Source organism: Haliotis cracherodii, unplaced genomic scaffold (genome assembly GCF_022045235.1).
Source record: "Haliotis cracherodii isolate W230 unplaced genomic scaffold, xgHalCrac1.p SCAF_8, whole genome shotgun sequence".
In the NCBI taxonomy this organism is placed as follows: Eukaryota; Metazoa; Mollusca; class Gastropoda; order Lepetellida; family Haliotidae; genus Haliotis; species Haliotis cracherodii.
Genome location: NW_027266341.1, coordinates 11509925 through 11536807, shown reverse-complemented (window position 1 = coordinate 11536807; position 26883 = coordinate 11509925). Strand labels below are relative to the sequence as shown.

Here is a 26883-nt window from a genome sequence, read left to right as displayed (position 1 = left end):
TGTTTTATTCTATTTATGGATTTATTTAAGATAGTTTCTTGATTCAAAACTTAAGAATTCTTTTGGTTGTTTTTTCCCTTGCTACCGCCTACGCCTACTGCCTAGTGGTAGAGCGTCCGCCAGGAGAGCGGAAGGTCCGGGGTTCGACCCCTGGCAGCGCCATACCAAAAGACGGTACTTGTTGTTACCCTGTCTGGCGCTTAACATAAAGGGGATAAAACAAGGACTGGTCGTCTCGGAGTCAGTATACTGTGTCTGAATGGGGTATTCATGTTAAACTGCGACATGGTATCTCAGTGGGCTAGCACTATAAATCGGCATCAGTCCGGAATAGTACAAGCAGCCACACACACAGAAACACACGTGCATGCACGTCGCTATATAAGTGCAATAATCTTGGAGGCGACGTTTAACCCCATTTCACCTCACCTTGCCCCTTGTTCAATCCACTGTGCCTTTGTCCGTACCATTAACCCTTTTGTTTTATGCTTTATAATTTCTTCTAATTCTGTATTGACTATCATAATCTCTGCCAGAATTTCCTCTTTCACTGTGTGCTCCCTTTGGAGCTTGATACAGCAGTGGATTTCCAGTTCTGAAGGAATTGAGATCTATATATTTTTTCAACCGTTGAGGCCAGCCATGGCGTGGAACATACCAGTGGGTTTGGGTATGATAGTTATCTCATATATTGTCAATAAATTTTAACCATAGGGCATTTTCAACTTCAATGTGATTAGAATATATGTATTTGTAAAGTATTTGGGACGGTTTATGATACACTTCTGTAGACGTAAGCTTATATCAAGACGAAATAAGACGTTTATAAACTTAAATACTAAGTGGTTCCCTGCCCAATTCGCCATACAACATACACTCCGGAGTTGTGTTTTTCCGTCGAGTAGCTAATTTAAGGAATTTTAGATGAACCCTTTCTAAAGTAGTTATATTCTCGTATCCCCAGATCTCGACACCATATAACAGTATGGGGGCGACTACTGCAAAAAATGCAGATGAGATCAAATAGCAAAGTAACTAAAAGGGGCTGTACATGGCCTTAGTTGCGTTTTCAGACACAGATTTTACTGCTTGTATACATCGTCTGTTCCTGTGTAGTTTTAGGCCAAGGTAGTTATATGAATGTACGATGACGACAGGGTAGGACCCAATAGTGAAACATAAATATATGCAGGTCCGCCACCAAAGAGAACGCAACTTTTGTTTTGTAAGATTAAGATGTAATTTCCATAAATATCAGTAGTCGGAAAACTCATTTACCAATTTTTGTAGGTCTTTAGGATTATGACTTATTATAACGGTATCATCAGCAGATAGCAGTATTAAGAGCTGGAAAAAATAGTTAGGTTAGTTTCGATCAGATTTTTAATGTTCACACCATTACATTACATTTGTTCAAGATCAAATGAAGATAGGAGAGGGGAAACGCTGTCACCCTGTCGTACACCATCATGTCAAATGAAACCGTCAGAGAACTGATTATTAATGCTAATTTTAGATTTAATGTTGTGTTAGATTTTCTTAACCAGGGTGTGAAAAACATTCCTTCTATCCCAAGAGTTTTTTTAAGTTAATGCCATAGACCAAATCTCCATACTTTATCAAATGCTTCAGTAAAATCTTTAAAAACCGAATATAATTTCATTTTTAATATTTTCAGGATTTGCATCAACATTTGCATCGCAAAAATGTTATCATAAGTCGAAAGCTTTCTAAAACTTACTTGCGCAGGATTTAAAATATTATTATCATTAACAAATTTATATTAGTAACCGGGTTAAAAGTTTGCCAAAGTAACTATAAGCCTGTATGAATTAGGGTCTAGGCGATTGCCCTTGCCTTTTCTGGTTCACAATCCCCGTAAGCCTTGTATCTGGCAACAACCCAGAGATATTTTAACGAAACGGGACAATGGTGTCTATTGCAACTATAAAGTAATCATTATCTAAAAAAATCCAGACCTTTAATTACAATTGTAATTTCTTGGCCGACATCTTTATTGTAAGAACTTTAGTATATAATGTAAGGTTGTCTAGCAGGTTGTCATCGATGGTTGTATCATATGTAGAGTGTTCATTAATTTCTGTGAAGTAGGCGTAAATCTGGTGAAATTTGGGGTTTGGGGTGGGGCGAAAGGCGTTATATATATTATTTTTGAAACTTTTAATCCGTTTATCAATAGACCTTTTACAGTTGTTAGATATTTGGTGGTAATGAGCACTATTTAAAGGCGTATTAGACTTCCAATATTATTCTTATCTGTGTTAAACTTTTTACGCTGGATGCTACAGTTAGGCACTGGCACGCTTTGTGGGCCATACACTGCCAAGGGAGATAACTCTAAATCAAGGTCTCTACCATAACTCAACATTATACTCGCTGTCACTTGCTTTAATCAGAAATAAAGTTACATGAAATACTGCCAAAACTCCAACAGCTCCAGCTTTTGGTGTCAACATTTCACAATTTGTGTGGTACGATCGGAGATTCAAAGAGCCTCATACGACTCTTGCACAAAAATTGTTTGATCAAAGTTTCAACATTCAAGGCCTCAGCAAAGCTTTCACAACGTTTTATTGTAGGCATGTGAAGGACATTTTGCAAATCTGACTCATCAGTAACAACAATTATGTCCGATGAAATTCCCTATTTTGACTTCCACAACGTGCTCACGTGTTGTTGTTTTTTAGGTGAACAGTTGACTTGCCTTTCAATGTGTTCGTGATACGTGGTTATGATACAGTGGGAATCGTACAATCGGCTCTGATTTAGCAGAAGTTTCTTGTGGCTATAGAAAGGGTTTTGTCCCTTTTATCTTAATTAAACACAAGGCACGTTATATACCTGCCGTAACATAATGGTTTTCCTTATACGATCTTTACAAACGTTAGACAATTTCAGACGGTCATTCATGAAATAATAATATAAATGTCCGCGTCCATTGAGCACGTATATTTATTCAAACTATTGATTTTATCTTTTAAAGAAGATTGAAATAGGACTAGCATTGACCCTAGTATAGTTAGTTAGTGGATATTCAGAAAAGGACACTACCGGGGCCATAATCTTAAAGTTTCAACAACGGAAAAACAGCAGTTCATACAGTCATATGGACCAATAATAGATTGTGGTTTCGTTCTACGCGAGGTGCAGCCATGTAAATTGCCTCAGTCAGTGTACACGCTATGTACACAAAGATGCTTCGCTAAAACATCAAAGGCGCCGACTGTGCTTTATCACTTTTGTAATTGCTGTGAATCAATAATCGATTGGTGGAATAGTTTCTTTCTGGGATGAAAGATGGCAACATCAAATCAACCATCTGTCACGCCGCTGGATTATCCCAACATATTTAAGCCACTGTGTCCATGCCACAACAGCCACAAAGTTGCCGGTCCCGGCGTTGGTGCCCTAGGAATCAAGTATGTCTCAACGTACACCACAACTCAAACGTTTGATATCGTGTTCTGCAGTAAAACAGCCAAAAATTTGCGAATAAAATGAAAAAAAATGCGAATAATTTCCAAAAAAAATACGAATAATTTGCAAAAGAAATGAATAAATTGCAAATAATCCACGGATTTCTGCGAAGCTACTTTATTGTTTTACGGCACTAATTAGGTGTTTTGTGGCACTCTCACATCATCAACGCTTTGCGGGCCATCGCAATACCATCCATACATACATGTACACTGTATACTATGATGCTACACTGAATGAATTGAAGGTACATGTACACCAGTTTGAAATATATTCCTGCTATTGTAATGCTGTCGTTGAATATTACATGAATATTTGACTTATGATCAACTTGCATTGCCTCATGTCATATACAAATCTACATGTACATGTATTTGCATATACTTATGTCTGGGGTAGAATAGGTCTTCAGCAACCCATGCTTGCCGTAAAAGGCGACTATGCTTGTCGTAAGAGGCGACTAACGGGATCTGGTGGTCAGGCTCTCGTTGATGCAGGTCAACGATATCCATTGCGTGGATCGATGCTTATGATGCCACACACTGGATTGTCTGGTCCATTCTCGATTATTTACAGACCGCCGTCATATAGCTGGAATATTGCTGAGTGCGGCGTTCAACATTAAACAAACAAATATATATGGACAGGATTATAGGTGCATAATCATGTCTACTCTCTGATACATGTGCTGATAATTATCCGACAAGAAACAAATAACTTACCCGCACAGAGCAAGAGAACCAGCAACACTGACCTCATCTGGAAGAAGAAATGATGTGATGATGAATATTCCTTGACTTACTACATATTGATGGGGTAGGCATTTATTATATGATGGTTTCCTTCGGCAACCAATAATATCTATCATTTGCGTTCACAAAGACTTAGTATACACATAGACACATAGACGCAGTATGTGAGTGAGATAAAATTGTAAACCACATCTGCAATATTTCAGCCATAATGCGATGAGAAATTATCATCATAAAATACCCACCGACAAAGGAAGTAAAGTATAATGAACAACAAAAGTTCGTGTGACATTGAATAAGATTTAATGCAAAGTTATGTTTTTTACCAAATCTGAAACAATTTCGGTTTGCAACAGATAAAAGACTCCTGTAAGTGTTCAAATGGTAAAATATGCCATACTGACTTCAGAAAATGCGTGATTTCATTGAAAAAACATGAACATGCCAAAATGTCAATGTAGCGTGTGTGTTCACCCCTGGTGTCACAATTGAAAGCACGCCCATAACTGTAATTTTGGTGATTATGGACGTTTCAAAGTGAATTCTCTCTTATAATTAATGTATTTCAATATGTACAAAATTGAAGATATTTTACTTCATTCACAATTTACTTATTACGAAGCACATTACACAAATATAATAAATATATTATATAATAAAATAATATTCGAAATATTAATAGAGAGAGTTTTACAGTTTTAAGTCAGAGCCTCTGATGATCACGGGGAAAATGTAGTCTTCAACCAAACATAAAGTCAAAATGTATATTCCGACCGTAATCCTAAAAACTCCGAATTGACAAGTGTTACAGTCCCCAAAACCAAGCTAGTAATTGAGTAATGTTATGGTTGGTTGGTTGGTTTGTTGTTTTACGCCGCACTCAGCAATATTCCAGGTATATGACTGCGGTCTGTTAATAATCGAGTCTGGACAAGACAATCCAGTGATCGATATCATGAGCATGTTTCAACCAAGTCAGCGAGAGCCTGACCACCCGATCCCGTTAGTCGCCTCTCACGACAAGCATAGTCGCCTTTTACGACAAGCATGGGTTGCTGAAGACCTATTCTACCGCGGATTTTCACGGGTCGAGTAATGGAATTACCCATGTGTTCAATTGCGTGGATCGATGCTCATGATGTCAATCTCTGGATTGTCTGGTCCAGACTCGATTATTTTACAGACCGCCGTCATATAGCTGGAATATTGCTTAGTGCGGCGTTAAACAACAACAACAACAACAACAAAAAACCATGTGTTCGACATAATGATAAGATATGTCCTTACCTTGGCAGAAACTAACGAGTGGATACACTTCACAACACTGTAGGCTCAGAGAGTGCCTGGCTCAAATCGATAGATCCCGTCTTCTATTTCTCACAGGCTGAAACCTTGTTAGAATCGTATATAAGACGCATGTCCCAATTAAACACCGAGGGGATAATGACCAATCAGCTTATACGTACCAACCGTCGTCATTCAGGCAGTATTTGCATATCTTGATTGACATCACACGCCCATTTGCGAACTTCAAAAACCTGATTGACATTCAGGAGGTTGGAATCAACATATGAAACTGAGATGCATATTTCCAACAATAATGGTGGACGCAAACCTACAATTGTGGTATGCTAGCTTTCTTGTTTGTTTGTTGTTTAACGCCGCACTCAGAAATATTTCAGCTGTACGATCTGAATATAATCGAGTCTGGACCAGACAATCCAGTCATTGATGTCATGAACATCGATCCACGCAACTGGGATCGAAGACATGCTTCAACCAAGTCAGCGAGCCTGACCACCCGATCCCGTTAGTCGCCTCTTACGACAAGCATAGATGCCTAACTCTCATCAGTATTGTAATCGCTAAACTTAAACATTTCTCATTCAAGCAGATACTTATTTAATGTTTATTTTTAATGATACATGAATTTATCGTTCGAGAGATACATAGATAACTTTGAAATAATTATGAAAAAAAACTTTTTTCGCATCACAAACATGTATCATTGCAAAACCGCAGGTATCTGGTAAAAAAAATTTGAATGGTTGTTTCAAGAAGAGCTTTCTATACTCATAATTGTCATTTTATTTAATATAGACAAGGATGCCGGAGACAAATACATCTTTTGATTTAAAGGGACCAGTCGTAATACACACTTTACATTTAGAAGAGCGTTAATTATAACAAAAACATAATTGTCATTATTTTGGACAATAATTGAGTTGTCATACATTCCCTTTCTTAGTGAGTGAGTTAAAAGTGCATCGGCATTATTTCAGCCATATAGCGACGAGACAAAGTTAATATGTTTACAATTTAGTCATTAATGCAAAGTTTTATTTAAAAACAAGTTGTAAAACATATTTGAGCATAATATAATTAGAAACAATTTATGAAACATATTTGAGCATAACAATATTATATATACAGTTTTAAAACACGGGCAAAAGGCCACCAGTAAAAACCAAAGCTAGGCCACCTCGCTGGGGATCATGGGAACTTACAGTACCTCTGCTTCCTGCATGATACCCTAGCAGGATTTACGTCATCACTTCAGCCACTGGTGGTTGTGCACAATGCTAGCCAATATTAAAAAATACTCATCAACGAGTTGGCTTAAAAATACTGCTTGGTGATAGTTACATTGATTATGATAGGATTACACACAGGGGGACAATATTTTTACGGTACTTTAACCTCCTGGACAGAATAACGTCAGTTAATAGTAGCATCACACCAAATTTAAAAACAAGCATTTAATTATTCACAAACATATTTGAAATTTATTATACAGACCAATTTCTTTCAAGTAATTTATGATGAGATGCCCGCTGACACGGGAAAAGAGATCTTTTAGATTTACACTTTGATAATGTGAATTCCTTGCGATTGCAAAGTCCACACAGTCTAGCAATATATGCTTGACGGTGAACCTTTCAACACAAGGGATACACTTAGGAGGTTAGTCCTCATCTGTCTTAAGCAAATAAGTAGTGGAGATAACGGTTTGTCAAGAGATGCTTTAGCTGCAGCATCGGCTTTTGAGTTTAACTGTTATGCCTACATGACTTGGTAACCGGCAAAAGACGACAATGTCGCATTGGCAAGTAGAAAAATCATTGAAAAGTTCTAAAATGTCTAGGATTATATAGGAGACACTTTAAGTGCCTGAAGGCATGACAATGAATCGGAGAAGATGATGAACTTTTTAGATTGGTTTTGATGTGTGATATAGGTCAACGCTGTAAAGATAGCTTTGACCTCAGCAGTAAAAATTCAACTTGAATCTGGTATTCTTGAGGAGACAGTTCTGGATCCAGTGATGGTGGCACTTGCAACTTGGCCGCCATCCTTGAAACCGTCTGTAAAAATGGATCTGTGAGAATTATATTTGGTGCGTAATTGGTTATAAGATTGTTTATATACCAACGGATTAGTTTCTGACTTTTAAGCTGAGTTAGAGTGAGGTCTACTTCTGGCTTCACCATCTGCCAGAGAGGAGAAGACGGTAAGGTGATATAATATTAAGATCTATTGTAGCTGCGGTGATGTGTGGTTGAATTCTGATTCCAAGTGGCGGAACCAGGTTTGATATATTTCGAAATAGGTTTTCATACTGAAAGTGGAAAACACAATTGTATGCTGGATTGGATTTATTTGAGCGCAATTTAGTAATATATTGCCTCCACATACAAACTGTCCACGGGAGAGGTCCTAGAAGCTCCAAGGCAGAGCCTTAGGCCCTGATGGTGTATTGTGTCTATTTTTTCTAAATTGTTTTTGCACGCTCCACCATAGACAATGGAACCATAGTCTAGTTTAGAGCGTATTAACGATCTGTACAAGTGAAGGAGGGTCGTCTGATCCACTTCCCACTCGGAATTTGAAACGACTTTTAACAAGTCGAGAGCCTTCGGGCACTTTGCCTTGAGATATTTGATGTGTGGTAAGAATTTGAGATGACGGTCAAATATGAGGCCCAGGAACTTGGCCTCCTCTCCTACCTTGATAGGAGTACCATCTTAAAATAAATCTGGATCCTTGTGAAGTTTGTACTTACGACAAAAGTGAATACAGTTTGTTTTGGATTTAGAAATTTGAAGCCGTTTTAGTTCGCCCATTTTTAAATTTTGCTTAGACAGAGCTGTAGCTGTCTTTCTATTGTATTCATATTATTACCACGACAAGAAATGTTGAAATCGTCTACAGAAAGTGAACCATCAACGTTATTGTTTAATACTTTAGTGAGACTATTCATTTTTATGCTGAAAAGTGCGACTGATAGTATGCTGCCTTGAGGGAGCCCTGATCGTGATCGAAATTATTCCTTTCTTAACATACAAACACAAAAATACTGTCTTTGAGTCGCATTGCCGTCGACATATTGTATTATTCATGTTCAAATGTTGAGTCCCATGAACCTCCACCGGAAGCTTTGTCAGAGTATATGTCGGGATCGGGTGGTCAGACTCTCTGACTTGGTTGATGCATGTCATCGTACCCCAATGGTGTGGATCGATGCTCATGATGTCAGTCACTGGATTGTCTGGTCCAGACTCGTTTATTTACAGATCGCCATCATATAGCTCGGTTATTGCTGAGTGCGGCGTTAAACAACAAACAAACAGAGCTTATGTGGGGTAGTGAGAAACAGATCGCGATCGCTGTAACGCTGTGAGGAATGATGACAAGTGCCCGATGAGGCGAACGTAAAATATTGCTTTCCCTGCGTATTCTGCAGCGTCGCTGTTCTCACTTAATGCTGCATAAATGTGCGTCTGACAATGTGGTACCTCTATGATAACTCTAAACAATTTCAATTTTTAATGGCGTTAATGGACAGATTTCATAATTATTACAGTCCATACGTAACAATTAAGTCTTTTTTCACTCATGTAGCATACCAAAAAAATCACATTTTTTACTCTATTTTAGCTTATTACTCCTTATTCGACCATGTGGTTGTTTTACCGGTAGCCTTCCCCATATGTTTATGCTTTACATACAAGTTTTCATAGCATAAATAACAGAGCCACAGTTTCTGGGGGTTCTTTGTTAAGTTACCCTCATTCCACTTTTTTCATCGAAGCACATCCAAGGTATCCAAACACTTTTGTAATTGAAGGACATGTGTTCTGTTTCACGGTTCCAACTTCAATATCCAGCCATGGTGGTTGAGTGTTGTTACATTTCTAGTGTCCCCCCGATAGGAATTCTCTTGCTTTTGAAACAGATTGTGTATTCTGAGAAAAATAGGTTATTCTTTTATGTCGACAATCACAACCATCCAATCTGTCTCTCAGCAATGCACGTAAGCTCCCTACAGGTATCTAATGAAGCGAACGTAAAATGTCATTGTTACGTGTTTATTTGACCCCAACCAGAAGACAGCGGAGCATCACAGATATACGTCACATAATTGCAATGAATGACATAATGAGTATTTACAACGAGTGAGTGAGTTGGGTTTATCGCTGCTTTTCACGGTATTCCAGTTATATCACGGCGTGTCAGCTTAATATGGGCACTCACTCACTAATATGGGAGGAAAGCCCGAAGTGATGCAGGTCTTAGACGTTTACCACTTCGATGAAACCCACGAGCACGGGTATGGTTCTGCCACAGAAACATATTCGGGGCGAACAGGGTTTCGAACCCACAATCATAGGTTTCTGGCGTGCCCAAGGGACGCAACTCTGCACAGCGAATTGCGGCGCCCTTGACGACTGGGCCACCCGTGCTCCCGTATTTACAACGACTCTCCCCAGTTGGTCAAAGGCGATAAACTATCACACTAACGAATACACATGTGATGTTCTAATACAATGAATAATACAACGGAACAGTGTTTGCTTTTCAGGAGGGAAGGGGGGCAATCTGCATGTTGACACGGTCACAATATACCTATGCTACGTGTGGGAGGTCGGGGTGAACAGTATGTTTCTTGACTGACATCGACTTCGTTGACACACAAGAGCAGAAATGTGACAGTGGTTTGTTTTTCTGTTATTCGAACAAACATAATCCATGTGCTGTGTGAAAGTTCATCCTTTCTTACAAGATAATGAAATTACTTGAAAACGCTCTTGCAACACAGGCGCGAACGAAGCAACACCCATTCCCTGTGATATGCCACTTTGCCATATACACCACCGACAGAAAATAAGGGAGCTGATGAAATTATGAAAAAAAAATTACATTAAATGTCTGTAAAATTAAGTTTTGACGTGTAGATCTATAGCTTGTGGGTAAGCCATGCTGGGAGAAACATGCAGGACACCATGATGCTATGCTGTTGAGTAACCTGCATCTTGGTATTTCCTGCCATTCCATCTGAAAAGCTACCCCACGATGGGCCACGTTGGCGGGTGCTTGGTCTCTAAGGTACAACCTCCCTCTGAGAACATCCCACAGATGCTCTATTGGAGACATGTTAGGGGACTTCGCGGGCCAAACCAATGTCCGTACGCCTTATCGTCGGAGATGACATACCCCTGGCCAGTCACAAACAAAGCTCAAACTCAAATACCGCAGTTTACAGATATATGTATATTTTGAGAAAAAGAGCTGGGTGTTTTTCATTCATCTCTTCTACCACCTGACCCATGATTGAGGACTCCTCTCTCGTAAATAGTTGATTTGTGTAGTATTTGCTTAATCTAACAAGTTGACCTATCTATATTAGCATTTCGGTTAAACTGAACAATTACCGAATGATTGTTGATTGGTACACTATCAGGAGGGTTACAACAACCACATGGTCGATAGTGTCGGCCGCCATTTCGTCAGCCGATTTACGTCCCTTGGATTGCAGGATCCGCTGATCGTATATTCGAATAGCAGATTTGCCCTGATTATGACCCTTGATTTGTCAGCACCTTCCGCATCTTGTATGTTACACGAAGGTGATAAATGAAGTGGCGAGTTTTTCTTCTACATGTTGCACATACTCAAAGCAAGTAAATATCTCGTATTGCTGCTCCATATGGTTGTGGGGACCCCTCGCTGGAACAGATTGTTACCAATTTTGTAATAGTCATTAATGTGAAACCAACCCTTTAATATTCAGGGGAGGGGATGTTTGAGACAACATAGCTTCAAACATAATTAATGGGTGGTTGCAACATTTTTTTAAAAACAAACATTGAGCAATTGATTTCATTATATACTTCAGTGTGGTTTTCTGAAGTTGAGAAAAGTTTTATTTCTCTGAACACTTTGACGGAACTATTGTCATACAAGAGTTACCTCCACGCAGATTGTCTCCCTTTATCGCACGTTTCTAGATCGTACACAAACTGTTAACTTCCTTTTTACGTTAGCTCCACATTGACAAGGCAAAATAATGACAGATAGTCATTTATGGAGACGATATCGCTTCTTGTCATTTGTGAGTCTCTTGAAAATGTTTCGTTATAAACTGCAAATTTTTAATTTCGTTAAGCAACAAACAAATCATGACATCAATCACTGGATTGTCTGGTCCAGACTCAATTATTTACCGAGTGTGACGTTAAACAACAAACAAACATATTATTATTTCCAGCAATTTCGGAAACATTGAGTCCCAGAATATATGTATCACAAGGGTTGGCAACTTATTTATCAAAACATAACTGGTTATGGTTGGTGGTTGGTTAACGCCGCACTCAGCAATATTCCAGCTATATGGCAGCGGTCTTTAAATATTCCGAGTCTGGACCAGACAAACCAGTGAATAATATCATGAGCATCGATCCACGCAATTGGGATCGATGACATGCATCAACCAAGCCTGGTGTAACCTGGGGACAAAGTATCATTTACAGCAATTTCGGAAACAGATTAAGTCCCGGAGTATCAAATGGTCGGCACCTTATAATATCTCAATATATATCTGCGTCTTTTACACCAGGACCTGGGGCGGTGGGGTAGCCTAGTGGTTAAAGCGTTAGCTCGTCATGCCGAAGACCCGGGTTCGATTCCCGACATGGGTACAATGTGTGAAGCCCATTTCTGGTGTCCCCCGCCGTGATATTGCTGGAATATTGCTAAAAGCGGCGTAAAACCATACTCACTCACTCACTACACCAGGACCTATGCCCTGAAAGCCGTGGATGACGGACGACGAAGGGTGTTTCAACATCGGCTTTATTCATGATACAAAACCTTTGGATGATTTACATTAACTGAAATATCTTTGTCTAAAGTCCTGCATAAATGTCGATTGTTGCATTCTGGTAGAATACCACTAACATACAGATGTGCATTTGACATGTCTCCTTGGAAATGTGTTACTGGGAGTAGCCCAGTCTTCTTGCGCCGCAATTAGATGTACAGAGTTGTATCCCTTGGGCACACTAGAAACATATGATCGTGGGCTCGAATCATGGTTCACGTCGAATATATTTCTAGGGTTTCGCCAAAGTGGGAAACGCCTGAGATCTGCTTTCCTCCCGCACTTAGGTGACACGCCGTGGTATAACAGGAAAGGTGTTCAAACGCGGCGTTAAACGCAACTAACTTCTCTTGCAAAAGAATATAATGACCGCATTTCTCAGGCTGAAAAAAAAGGTTTGCTAGCATTTGCTATGTTTTAAGGGTATCTCCTGTCGAAAGGTGATGTATGTAAGCCGTATGTTCCTGCGCGTTGTTACACTATGGGAGATGCTTGTTGGCGGATACAGTGAGGTGTTTTGGAGTCGGTGAATACAGCTGATATACACTGAGCCTCCTCTGCGCATGTCACAAGACAGTCCTCCAGGAACTCCAGACGGTTGCTCATGTAGGGCCAGGCTGTAATAGTGCCTCGAGAAAACATAGTCTCCCCGTGAGCTGCAATACACAAAAATGTAGCTGTAATATGTGTACAAGCGGAATAACGTTCCTATGTTTTATGTATGAGAGCCCTCCGGGAGAAGATAGGCTGCATTTTCGTGGTGTTTACTTGTTCAAAGGTACAGCGCAAATGTCCCCGGACAAGGCGACAATGTCATTGACGGTCTCTTGCGCGATAAGATGTGAAGTCTTCATGTGTTGTCATTTCTGTATTGCCATATTGAATCGTAATACATAAGACTGTGCATTACTAACTTTCATGGGAAAACCAAATTATTTATTGATCAGCCGATATAGGTAATAAATTGCACAAAATACAGGCTTGTGACATGCAGGGTGTATGTGGTTGGTTGGTTGGTTGGTTGTTTAACGCCGCACTCAGCAATATTCCAGCTATATGACGGCGGTCTGTAAATAATCAAGTCTGGACCAGACAATCCAGTGATTGACATCATGAGCATCGATCCACACAATTGGGATCGATGACATGCATCAACCAAGTCAGCGAGCCTGACCACCCGATCCCGTTAGTCGCCTTTCACGACAAGCATAGTCGCCTGCGTATGTGGAGGGAGGTTGGGAGGTATTATGAGAGGTGACTAACGGGATCGGGTGGTCAGGCTCGCTGACTTGGTTGATGCATGTCATCGATCCCATGAAGCTCATAATGTCAATCACTGGATTAGCTGATCCAGACTCGATTATTGCCTTTTTTGTTGTTGTTTAACGCCACACTCAGCAATATTCCAGCTAAATGACGGTGGTCATATATTGCAATCAATTATACATCTCTTGCTACTGTTGTATACTTGGGATACACAGGAGTAAATATCACGAAGACTTAATATATTTCCAGAGACAGAACCGTAATTCTATGTTATTAAGACCCGTGAAGATCCGGGGTAGAATAGGTCTTCAGCAACCCATGCTTGTCGTAAGAGGCGACTAACGATATTGGGTGGTCAGGATCGCTGACTTGGTTGATATATGTCATCGATCCAAATTGCGTGGAACGATGCTCATGATATTAATCACTGGATTGCCTGGTCCAGACCCGATTATTTACACACCGCCGTCATATAGCTGGAATATTGCTGTGCGCGGCGTTAAACAACAAACAAACACTCCTTAAAGGTATACACAGAAATTCATCTTCAGGTTGCGTCATTACAATCGGGTTTATGTGCAGGTTAAAAGATAAATACTTACGACCCTTCTCGGCATTCTTATAGAATGGTTCAATGTGGAGGAGCATGGTCGTGCTCGGGGTGACTGGCTTGGTGATTGTACCTGAAGAAAACAAATCATAAGTTCTCTTGTACATGTGAGTTATAATTAATTCCCCTGGACCAGACCCGTGAAGATCCGGGGTAGAATAGGTCTCCAGCAACCCATGATTGCCGTAAAAGAGGACTATGCTTGTCGTAAAAGGCGACTAACGGGATCGGGTGGTCAGGCTCAGAAATATTCCAGCTATATGACGGCGGTGAGTAAATAATCGGGTCTGGACCAGGCAATCCAATGATTAATATCATGAGCATCGTTCCACGCAATTTGGATCGATGACATATATCAACCAAGTCAGCGAGCCTGACCACCCAATCCCGTTAGTCGCTTCTTACGACAAGCATAGTCGCCTTTTATGGCAAGCATGGGTTTGATATTGTTACAGGAGAATACATATATGTCAGAACATGAAATACTTTACAGTGAATACCTCTCTTTAGAATAAAATGCCATAAACAACCCTGTTAACAAAATAAAATGCCCGTTTGCAGTCTTCAAAGAGACAGTAAGATCTACCACTAGCGTTTGATAAATATTTTTGGATTAAACTCTGAAAAACAAACTTATTATGAACTTTGCTTTACCCAGCCCTAAAACATGCGTGCCACTCTGGGATTCTATCATAAATATCACAAAACATTGTAAGTTTCTTATTTAGAATACTTGTAAATATGTTCCTAAAATATCTTATAATTATTAAACTTTCCCTTTATGTCGAGCAATATTCCAGCAGCTCCAGCCTTTGGTGACCACATTTCACAATTTTTTAGGAAAAATGGAGCACGCTCATTCCACGAAGATATCAAAGAGCGGCATACGACCCTTGCTCAAAGCTCAAAAGTAAAGCTTTTAAAAAGTGCTGTGGTATACATGTGGTATTATCAGTCTTCTGTATCTCCAGCCAGCATAAATAAAACTACAATGTGAATGATGAAATAATGTTATTTGTGTCGGTTACAAATTTACATTATCTACCTGGGCCTAGATTTTCGAAACGATCTTAGCTAAGATAAATCTTAAAAACTTACGTTCAAAGATAAGATATCTTAAGGTTAAGATAAGATAGATTTTCGAAACTATCGTAAACCTGTCGCAGATCGTTCAGAGTTACGATACCTGTCGTAACTCGGACAGAGAACTCATTTGTGTTAGAGATTGAAAAAGCGGGGTGTTTCCCAGTGACGTCACGGGGATTTCCCAACTGCATATGCGTTCAGCATTTAACATGCGTGTTCGAGTCTGATGTTAAGTGATGTATACTGTATATTTTTATGTTTATGTCAAAAGTCAAGTTTATATTAGTGTAAACACCAACATTATACGTTGACACACTCAAAACAAAAATTGTTCAGGAAGCAGCACACCCACAAGCAAGGTTATATGACAATCTAAGCTTGTTAAGTTTGTTTTGTTACTTAAGTATCCAATATATTTCACGAATAAACCAAGGACTTAAATACAATATCAAGCTATTAGTATTTAGATGATGAAATTATTTTTTTATCTATCTAGATCCATAATTATTTTCAAAATTTAAAAGTGACACTAATTTTCGTTCGCAAAGAGAGATAACTTAATGTCAAGTTATGTTGTCTCATTGAACACGCCACAAGTTAACGTGAAAATACATATAATGTAGTCATTTTCTATCCTTTTAAATTAAGTAGAGCTAATAAACTGATTTGTCTGATTTCATTTAAATCTGGCTGAGGAGCAAAATACTTTGTAATGTGTCAAATCTATTCCAGAACGTAGTTCAATGATGTTTGGTTTGTCTGACAGAATTGCTGAGGATCATTTACTAGTATTTGTCCGTTGACCCTATTCGTTACAACGATTTTATTGTCTGAATGGTCTCAAGGATATCTATATTTTTTTAAACATAAAACGGGAAGATGTAGACTTAAATATTAAAAAGACCAAAATATTTTAAAACCGGCTTATTGAATGCAAAGATTGTTGTGTTGAAAATGTGTATTTTATGTTGATCGGTAAATTTCATTCCATAAACTTTTTTTCTGCGAACATATATTTGAAAGTGAATTTTGGACAATGTGCAATCCATGCTACATTTTGACGAGAACCAGAACGAGCATGGGAACTCATTTTTTATTTGATTTGTCGATACAAAAATCTGTGCTTAACTTTTGCTGTCAAAATTACAGTAAATTGTTATATTTATAAGTAAATACATCTATATGCCATTAATCACCTGTTTTCAAAGAATGCAATTGTTCGACAGACAGTTTTTAATCACTTTTTATCAAATATTTGTCTTTCAAGAGGATATAGATAACGCAGGTATTGAATTTAAAACGAAACAAATTACAATTACTTTTGCACGAAAAATATTAGATAATGTATACAAATATTTGATCACATGTATTTCCTTGTTAAGTCAATAAATACTACACTGTATAGTTAAAATTCAATTATTAAAACCACCCGTCCCACACGATTTTAGATGTAAAAACTTATGCGAAACCTTTATGGTTGTTTTTACATATGTAGATTCATATAATTTTATAAAATGCGAAAATAAAGACTAAAGCATTGACACAAATGCGACTCAGAAAATATAACAGCGGAACTCTGCGCTTTATGAAAACTGTACCATTGAGCAAGTGTCCCGGGCGAATACAAAGGGAAACCACTCTCAACTAGAGTTTGAACTAAGATTCGCTCCCCCTAAACAATCAATAAGGTCACGGTCATTACTGTAGCCTGCCGACACCTTCCGTTTTTATCCTTCCCAAATTATCGAAAAGGTATGTTGTTTCACACTTCTTCAGCATTGACTCGGATATAAATATATTGTAAGCTATCGACACCACAGTTATGTGTATCGCTGTCGCGATTAGAACATTTTTGACGTGAAATCCTTGATGCGTTCTTCGTGTTTTCGAAGTGTCAATTTGAATCACTCCGTTTTACAAAATGAAATGTCAATGTTTGAACGTAAAGCGGACTAATTGTTTGGCAAAATATCTATGGAAAAGTATGCCGCCATCTTGGATGAAGATAAAATAAACTTACGACAGGTATAGGGCTATCTTAGATTTACGACAAACTGAAGATATCTTAGGGCTACGATAGTTTCGAAAATAGCCTACGATAGCCTACGATTTCCTTACGATAACTTTACGATAATCTTAGGGCTAAGATCGTTTCGAAAATCTAGGCCCTGTAGTGTATTACAGCAGAATGTTCCAGATTTTTCGTAGTTGGTTGGTTGATTTGTTGTTTTACGCCGCACTCAGCAATGTTCCCGCTATATGACGGCAGTCTGTAAATAATCCAGTGGTTGATACCATGAGCATCGATCCACGCAATTGGGATCGATGACAATGCATCAACCAAGTCAGCGAGCCTGACCGCTCGATCCCGTTAGTCGCCTCTTACGACAAGCATAGTCGTCTTTTTAGGGCAAGCATGGGTTTCTGAAGACCTATTCTACCCCGGATCTTCACGTTTCGTAGTACGATGCTGGGACAATGCATGCGTGGGGTCATTAATACCAGATCGATATGACATTTCGTTAATTATTACTTTTCCATTGTGCACTGCATTAGAAAAGCTTGAATCAGTGATAATCACTTCGCCCTTCTGTTTGCCATATAATATCGGATTTTTGTTATAGCTGTGTCTTTTTACAATTTCAGTCGCCATAAATATCAAGAGAAGCATCACATTTGCCAATTAAAAGGTTTACTGTCAACATTGTACTTCAGCAGCAGTAAGATACAAACACCATGATGTATGAATACCAAGGATGAAGAAAGGAATTATACTCAGCAATGTAAAACCTGTTCGGGTCTTCCGGACGTGTAGCATCGCCCGAAAGCTTGGAATCGGTTTTTTTCCAAAACGAGTGTTTTTGAAAGTGTGGCAAAATGTTTTCAAATAAATGAAAAAATCATCACTTCGAAGAAATATTTTATCAATTTTGTGAATGTTTGTTTCACCTAGCACTGCTTCTTCGATCCATGTAAAAAGGCACGGTCAAAGGTCCAGGTCGCATCAATTGCATTTGCAGCGATTCTCTTCTTGAAACTATTTGAACTGGTTGAATTCACATAATGAAATGGTGAACTCCCCCAAATCTAATTGGTCTGAAACAAATCGGTAAAATTGTCGGCTACTTGGCTAAGTTTGGTTGTTTATTTGTTGTTTAACGCCGCACTCAGCAATATTCCAGCAAGAGGTGACTAACGGATCGGGTGGTCAAGCTCGCTGACTTGGTTGATGCTTGTCATCATATCCAAATTACTTCGATCGATGCTCATGTCAATAACTGGATTGTCTGGTCCAGACTCGATTGTGTTTAGACCGCCGTCATATCGCTGGAATAGTGCTGAGTGCGGCGTTAAACAACCAACCAACCAACATTAGCCATTCAGAATGCAGCTTTCTAAAGCATAACCGTACTCGTTTCTAACTGGCGACTTCCATTCCAGACTACGCTTTGAAGATTATCGATTCAAAATTTGAAAACTAAACAAAAGAACATTATGGAATGTAAAAATACATTGACGTAATTATATGACTGCACCTCCCATGGGCTGTGAAAAGTCTCTTACGTTTCAAATGTTCATCCAAATGAAGCGAGAGACAGACATTACTTTGACGGAATCAATGCTACAGCTCGTAAATATTGTTCGGAACATCCCGTATTCGCCTTTTCGAGGCTGCATGATTAGAAAACACATTGAAATGTCACTTTCCCGATTACGTAAGCGACGCTCTGATGGATCGGATGAAAGGCCGTTCTGACGTGACCCGTGATGGGATGACCTGAGATCTTTGTTTGCTTGTAGTGAGAACGAACATCTGAGTTTAATTATATTGCCCACCCGACCCATTATCATCTCGTTCAAGGCTGTTAGTCGACCGATCATTACTTTCCACCTGGATTCTCTCGTGCCACTCTTGCGTTGTTGGTAAACTGCAGTAGAGCAGTGGGTGGTATTGCATGTGTCACCACTCCAGCTCCGGAGGCTGTCCAGGCTCTTTCCTACCCCCAAAGGATCATGACAGCTGCTTCTGCAGGTTAATTCGGTAAAATTCCAATCAAAGCACACAAAAAAACACTACATCTAGATTCAGGTCCATCACGTTTGGGCCTCTTGATCTTTCAAAGTCAAATGCATCCCTCCAGAAGTTAGCCAAATGCTTGGATAGGTTCTGGCTAACAAGTTTCTCACTAAATATACCTGTGTCACAACGTTCATTGTGGAGTGGCTTTTTGCAGTGTCCATTCGGATTTGTGTTTTGCACGTCAGTTGGCTGGAAAGTATTCACTTGGTGTTTGCCCTGACACATTTGTCCAGCCTCTCTACATTGAGGCTACCGAAATTGTTAAATCCTCTTATCCAGATAATTAGAGAATGGAGAATGCCTCGAATCAAAGTAGAACGGGTAAACTTTGGATTGAATACTTGAATCAAGTGTCCATCATTCATCGTTTCAACGGATCAGAGAATACTAGGTTTTTGGAATTTACACCTTCAGTCAGTCAGTAAAATTATTCCCTTATTTCATGCGCAGAGAACTGCGGTGCCTTAGACGACTGAACCGCCCGTGCCCCCTTATGGGATTGCTGACGATCTCTGTAGGTATGGTCCGTGGTCGAGGAATCACAAGACAGCAAAATCGCCAAATTGGCACAAGCCACGCCCCGATGCATTCCCATCTGTGATTCGTTCGAAAGAGTCACTAGAACAAGCAATTTCTCTTGGTATCCAGTTAGCTTCAACTACAACTCGTCACGCATATGCAGACATAAAGTTGAAGAGGAACGATCGAGTGACAATCATTAGTGCGTGGAGTTAGAGGTAGAAGTGAACTCAACATGAATACTCTTGAGGGCCACATGTGTGATTAAGGATAGATCTGAAATGGAATCATATCTTCTTCATGAGTTGGTCAAACACCTGGCAAGACTCAAGTCAATGTCCACGATCTACTTCCTGGTGGTTCATGCTTCATTGTTGACGGTAGTCACCTGCTCTACATCTTGCCCTGGCCTGTTGATGGATATATGTTATTGGACAATGTTGGTGGCCTGATATTCGACAAACGGTGCGTCAGAACGCAGCCATTGTCAATTTGCAATGCAGTGGCTATAAAAGGGCAAGCATAAGCCAATAAATTGTCATTCAATTGTCATATTCATATTTCAAGTTCGAAAGTGCCGAGGCTCAGCGCTGCCGATCGGAACGTCGCCATAGGACGTATCCAAAAAGGATAATGTTGCACGCCACTTCAACGTCCACCACAGCACCAATTATCGTCTTTGTGACCGATATACACAGTCCAATTCCACTGAAGACCGACCGAGAACCGGCCGACCAAGAGTTACCACCCCTGCACAGGATCGCTACATTCGACTGTTCCCTCTACGTCTTCATCGCAATGGAACAGCTACGGAGACTGCAGGACGCATCCCTGGATTGAGGAGGATATCGCACAGCTCGTGTCACGGTAGACAACCCGCATAATGCCAATATCAACGGCTTGCCCTGGACGTCGAGATATCCAGATCTCAACCTAATAGAAAACATCTGGGACGAACTCGATCGACGTGTACGTCACCGTCAGAACACGCCGCAGAGACTCCCACAACTGGAAAACGCATTACAAGCAGAATGGCGTAGAATTCCGCAGGACAAAATTCGTACACTTATCCAGTCAGTGCCGAGGAGTCCGTGATTGCTGCCCAGGGCGGTCACACGAGATACTGAGTTCAGCGCAACCTTGTGGCCTTATGTGACATGACAATGAACAGTTTTCCACTTCGGGGAAACCCACGAGCACGGGTATGGTGCTGACAAACCTAGAAACATAATCGGGGCGAACGGGGATTCCAACCCACAATCATATGTTTCAGCCGCATTTCTGATGAGTATTTCTGATGATTGTTAGTGAGTAGCTTGTCAGTTCACTTCCGGGACTCCCTTGAGGTAGTAGTTTTTTAGAATCCTGGCTGTATCTATAAGAGCAAGAAGAGGGAGATTCGATGCCTCTACTTGACTGGCGACGCATCTACTTGCCAAGAGAAGACAGTTTAAGAAGGAGCGGAATTGTCTGTCTTCTTCTAACATTATTTCATGGATTCAAGAACGGAACAACCGTCTTTGTCAGACATTCTACTATGATAAAAACAAGTGAGTGAGTGAGTTGGTTTTTACTCCGCTTTTAACAGTATTCCAGTTATATCGCGGCGTGTCAGCTTAATGTGGGAGGAAAGACCGAAGTGATGCAGGTCTCAAGACGTTTACAACTTCGGTGAAACCCATGAGCACGGGTATGGTGCTGACAAACCTAGAAACATAATCGGGGCGAACCGGGATTCGAACCCACAATCATAGGTTTCTGGCGTGTCCAAGGGATGCGACTCTGCACAGCGAATCGCGGCGCCTTAGACGACTGGGCCACCTGTGCCCCCTGAAAAAACAAGACATTCCTGAGTGTACTGACATTACCGACATATAATATTTGACTCATTGTATTTTTTTAGGGTTGGAATCCTAGTCATGCGTGTTTCAATTATATATGATTTATTAATTATTCACTGATTGTGTATGCTTATTTACCGATTTCACAATTTAGTTGTATTTAGGTATTTTCTTCCCGGTTCATTCAGCTTTATTTTGCCTTTTATGAAACACTTCCCTGATCTCAGAATACACAACACTGAATAATGCATACTGATATCGTCGGTAACGTTTAGGAAGCTATTAGAAAAAGTGTTTACCATTAACGCTGGTACATAATTACCCTCTTAGTTTTTCATTTTTTTCCGTGACAACTATGGACATTATCAGACTGTAATGGTTGGTTGGTTGGTTGGTTTGTTGTTTAACGCCGCACACAGCAATATTCCAGCGATATGACGGCGGTCTGTAAATAATCGAGTCTGGACCAGACAATCAAGTGATTGACGTCATGAGCATTGATCAGCGCAAATTGGGTACGGTGACATGCATCAACCAAGTCAGCGAGCCTGACCACCCGATCTCGTTAGTCGCCTCCTTCAAGCAAAATATTGGTTCTTTGTGAAATTTACATCACAACTTGCTAACTCGAATATGTGTAAACTGTCAGTGAATCATCATCACGTTACAAGAAAATGCTTCAAAACATAATTATGTTTCGGACTTGTGTATTTTTTGTATTTTTGCTGATGTAATCGAAAAAATAGGTTGTCGACATACAAAAACCCAGTCCGAAGTGATGCATGTTTTAGACGCTTTTCGGGGGGCACGGTCGGCCCTGTCGTCTAAGGCGCCGCGATTCGCTGTGCAGAGTTGCGTCCCTTTGGCACGCGAGATATCTCTGATTGTGGGTTCGAATCCCGGTTCCACCCGATTATGTTTCTAGATTTGTCAGCACCATACCCGTGCTCGTGGGTTTCACCGAAGTGGTAAACGTCTGAGACCTGCATCACTTCGGGCTTTCCTCCAACATGAAGCTGACAAGCCGTGATATAACTGGAACACTGTTAAAAGCGGTGTTAAACCCAACTCACCCACTTAGACGCTTTTCACTTTGGGGAAAGCCACTAGCACAACAAACAAGCAAGCAACAAACAAGATGATAAAAAAATAATTCAGGGAAATGGTTCGAGTGTGTACTGATTGCGTTTGGCCCTTTTGGCAATATTCCAGCCAAATGGCAGGGGACACTACAATGGGTTATAGACCATGTGGGGAACCCAGGCTCTCGCCGTGCATATTAATTAGAAACAGCAAAGGTTAATGTGGTGCTATGTCTGTCCTTAAAACACGGAAAATATAATCACCTTGGCATACAAATGCCCTCCTCTTGCTGCAGCGGTCCATTTCCCACTCGTAGTTCATGGCGGATGTAGTGGTCACTATAGCCCCACACGACATACTTGAGGCTATAGAGGTGGGCGGGGAACCGGCTGCCCAGCTTGACCACGTTGGAGAAGAGCCATCCTCCCACTGGAACTTACTCAAGTCTGGTGTGCCACTCCCAACAAAGCGTAGACCTATCCATAATCCTTTGGCTACACCCCTGGAAGTCAACGTTATGGCGTTCTCAGTTGGATGGACGTTCAACATAGAAAAACGTAATTTCGTTTTTATTATTATACATATTAAATCAGTTCCTAAAAAATTACCACCTGATTATGCGTTTCTTCTAGTCTTGCCTATAACAGAACTAAATCAAGAACGCTACATTTTCAACAACGACAGCAACGCAGTTATAACATTATCATAACTAAAGATACACGAAAATAATTTAAGTAAACAAAATTCAACGTTAGCGCTTAAGAATTATTATTCTGCCAAAAAGAAAAGAAAAAAAAACTCTTCCGATTGGCCAATGCTGACACCAAACCAAGTCGATTTGTCTGGTTAGCACGCCCACTCTCCTACCCAGAGTTCCATGCGACCAGCATAGTACCTCTGCCACAGGCCAGCGCCATGTGACAATTCGTCACATCTTACAGTGACATCAATTCACGATGTTACATGTTTTTCATATGTATCATTTTTGACAAGTCTACATATCTAGATGAACATATGTCAAAGAATGGTTAACTTTCATTGAGAAAATATCCTAACTCGTGAAAAACTATTTCCATTTGCGTAGGTATCCTATGTTTACATTGGTTGTACGACTCCACGTGCTGTCATCGAAGCCCTTCGGAGAGCTAGCGATACGGTCTCTTTGATGTACAAATATGTATTGTGATGCAACTCACTGTCGCAGTTGTATTAGCCAATGTATAAAATTATGCCAAACAATATGTAAAGCGTCCCCAAATACTTGCATTAGTCCGTCCTATTCTGATTTCTGAAAAAGCGCGTTTTTTTACGAACAAGAGAAAAGTCAAGTGATATGCAAATTAGCCTGTGGCACTGGTGTTATGCTAAGTCACCACTGCGCCGGAATATGTAGCACGCCGTCACGTGTGTTTCACGTCACAGCTGACTCTTTTCGCAATAGAGCTACCATGCTGGGCGGTCCTTATGATATTTCCGTTACACGTGACACTAGCAGGGTGTACGGGGTTTTACGAGCCAAACATTAGTGTAAACATCGGCGACCAGACCATTTCCATATTCATAGGAAATATCTGCTACAAGGAGCGTCGGTTGTATGTTTCAACTACATGTATATCATGAGCATGTATTTATGAAACACTCTTAGTATTAAATAGGGATGATACCAGAGTTCGCGAAAAGGTGAGCGTATCCTGCCCCACCGGTGTCAGCCGTCACAAAGACATGCAGAGGCAAGCCAATTGTTCACCTGACAAAAACGGGAACCTATAGTACATGTCAAAATAGGGAATTGCTTCGGACATTATTTGTGTAACTGACGTGTCAAATTCCTCCACATGTCTACCATAAAACTTTTGGATAGTTTTACTGAGGCCTTAAATGGTGTAACTTTGATCAGACAACTTGTGAGCAAGAGTCGTATGATGCTCATTGAAATCTTTGAATATTCGTAGAAAGAGCATGTTCGATTGTTTTGAAATGTAGACGACAAATGCTGGAGCTGTAACATCGCTCGACAGAAATGGACCTTCTCAAAAAATATATCGTGGGTTATAAGCCTATTCAGCTTACAAAGTCCTAAACACCACGGAGTGGCATATGTAACTTATAATGTGACACAGGTGGCTGAGTGGATGTTTTTAAAAACCCAAGTCAGTGAAAGAAAATGGCGAAAAGAAACTGTTTCTCTGTATATACTTGAGATATAACTGGATACATAATTTGAAATTTAAACTTAACTTGTACATTAAATGCATTTATATATCATTTCTGTGACTCGGCAAAGATCTAAATAAACATTGTATCTTCTTATTAAACGCCAATGCCAGCCTTTTTCCATCTAATAACAAGTACTTACCCCGGCCCATGAGTTCCAGCTAGGTATTTTTTTGCCTCTGTAAATATTGTTTCGTTTGCAATAGAAAGCAGGTTCATCCCAAAATGTGCGCACGATTCACTGGCTTGCTGCCAGGTGCCAAATCCATAGACGTAAACGTAATCTTCAGGAGCTGAGAAATACAAAACAGCTGGTCATCACATGGGTTGCTGAAGACATATTCTACCCCGGATCTTCAGGGGTCCAAAAACAAATGATGCATGGACTCGCGTATAAGTTTATATTATTCATTCGCTTGACTTCGGAAAACACGACTTCTCTACACATTCTTTAAAGTATAAAAAGGAAAGTAAAAATCATTACTTAAGAGGTAATAAAGACAAACAATGACATGTTTTACCTCCACGGACAAACGTTTCACAGTTGAGAACACCAAAAGCAAGGACCCACATCAACATGGTGGGCCTACGTAGCGATCCCAACAACAAAATGCAGTGGCAACTGACAGAAGTCTGTGTGCGCATAAAGACACTGATGGAATCAATAGCGCGAGTAGTGTTTACCATTTAACTATGCTACATTATCGAGAAATAATTGATTCTGTTTGCAGATAATTTATTCAATGAGCAATACGTTGTCGCTAACAGTAATCCATACAAGTTTCCTAAGATTCAGGTCGCTATGGCAACTGAACCATCAGAAAGCGTTAGATTACAAACAATTCGCTGAGCAAATAAAATCAAGAAGAGGCCTTGTGAGCATGAACGATATACTGTATGCTTATTTAATAATAACATACCTTTTTGTGTTTCTCTTACAGAAATTGCAAACCTGCCATAAAAAGTTGCATGTCTGTGTTGCGCCAATATTTATTTGAAATGAGTATACGTCAGGGGAGTGGATACCCATATTTGAAACATTGAGGCAATTTAGGAAAACAAGCGTTAAACGTAATCAATACAACGACCATCGCTTATATTTTCACAACGAGTTCTAGTTTAACGATCAGGCCGTGAACACATACATGTAGCATAGATTTTAACTCTTCATCAACGATCCAACCCATAGGCTATAGACCGTTAATAATTCCTGCATGTAGAGACTGTGTTTCGTGTAATCAAGGAAGTTGGGCAAAACCTGATATTTGCAAACAAGAGAGACCATTATCGAGTTGCTTAATATGACCTTTATAGCTGCGTACCCTTTTTAAATCGACCCGTGAAGATCCGGGGTAGAATAGGTATTAAGCAACCCATGCTTGCCGTAAAAGGTGACTATGCTTGTCGTAAAAGGCGACTAACGGGATCGGGTGGTCAGCCTCGCTGACTTGGTTGATGCATGTCATCGATCCCAATTGTGTGGATTGATGCTCATGATATTAATCACTGGATTGTCTGGTCCAGACTCGATTAATTGCAGACGGCCGTCATATAGCTGGAATATTGCTGAGTGCGGCGTTAAACAACAAACCAACCAACCAACCAACCTTTTAAAATCGCAGTTTTAGAGGCGTTGGCCAAGATCTATAAAGGCTCTCAAAATTTAAAAGTGCTTCAACATACTGCTGCAAACAGGACACTTTATCACATAATCACAAGTGTACCCTTGTACATCAATGTTCTATTTCAAATATGTTCTCAGGATGCTTTGT

General features: G+C 40.0%; 2 protein-coding genes across 2 annotated transcripts in view; both read right to left on the bottom strand.

Annotated features, from left to right (window-relative positions):
- LOC139450797 (uncharacterized) overlaps window positions 1-4253 on the bottom strand; it is a 31665-nt gene extending 27412 nt beyond the window's left edge. Inside the window, exon 1 of the mRNA XM_071232638.1 lies at window positions 4221-4253. The gene's annotated coding sequence lies outside the window, so the exon portion shown is untranslated. The remainder of the gene's footprint in view (window positions 1-4220) is intronic.
- Window positions 4254-12375: 8122 nt separating this feature from the next.
- LOC139450483 (layilin-like) lies at window positions 12376-25710 on the bottom strand. The gene is made up of 5 exons (XM_071232196.1): window positions 25633-25710; window positions 25254-25404; window positions 23161-23399; window positions 14280-14360; window positions 12376-13067 (listed from the first exon to the last, which is right to left on the bottom strand). The coding sequence occupies exons 1-5, from the start codon at window positions 25688-25690 to the stop codon at window positions 12886-12888; spliced, it is 711 nt and encodes a 236-aa protein (XP_071088297.1). The 5' UTR covers window positions 25691-25710; the 3' UTR covers window positions 12376-12885.
- Between the last annotated feature and the right edge of the window lie 1173 nt (window positions 25711-26883).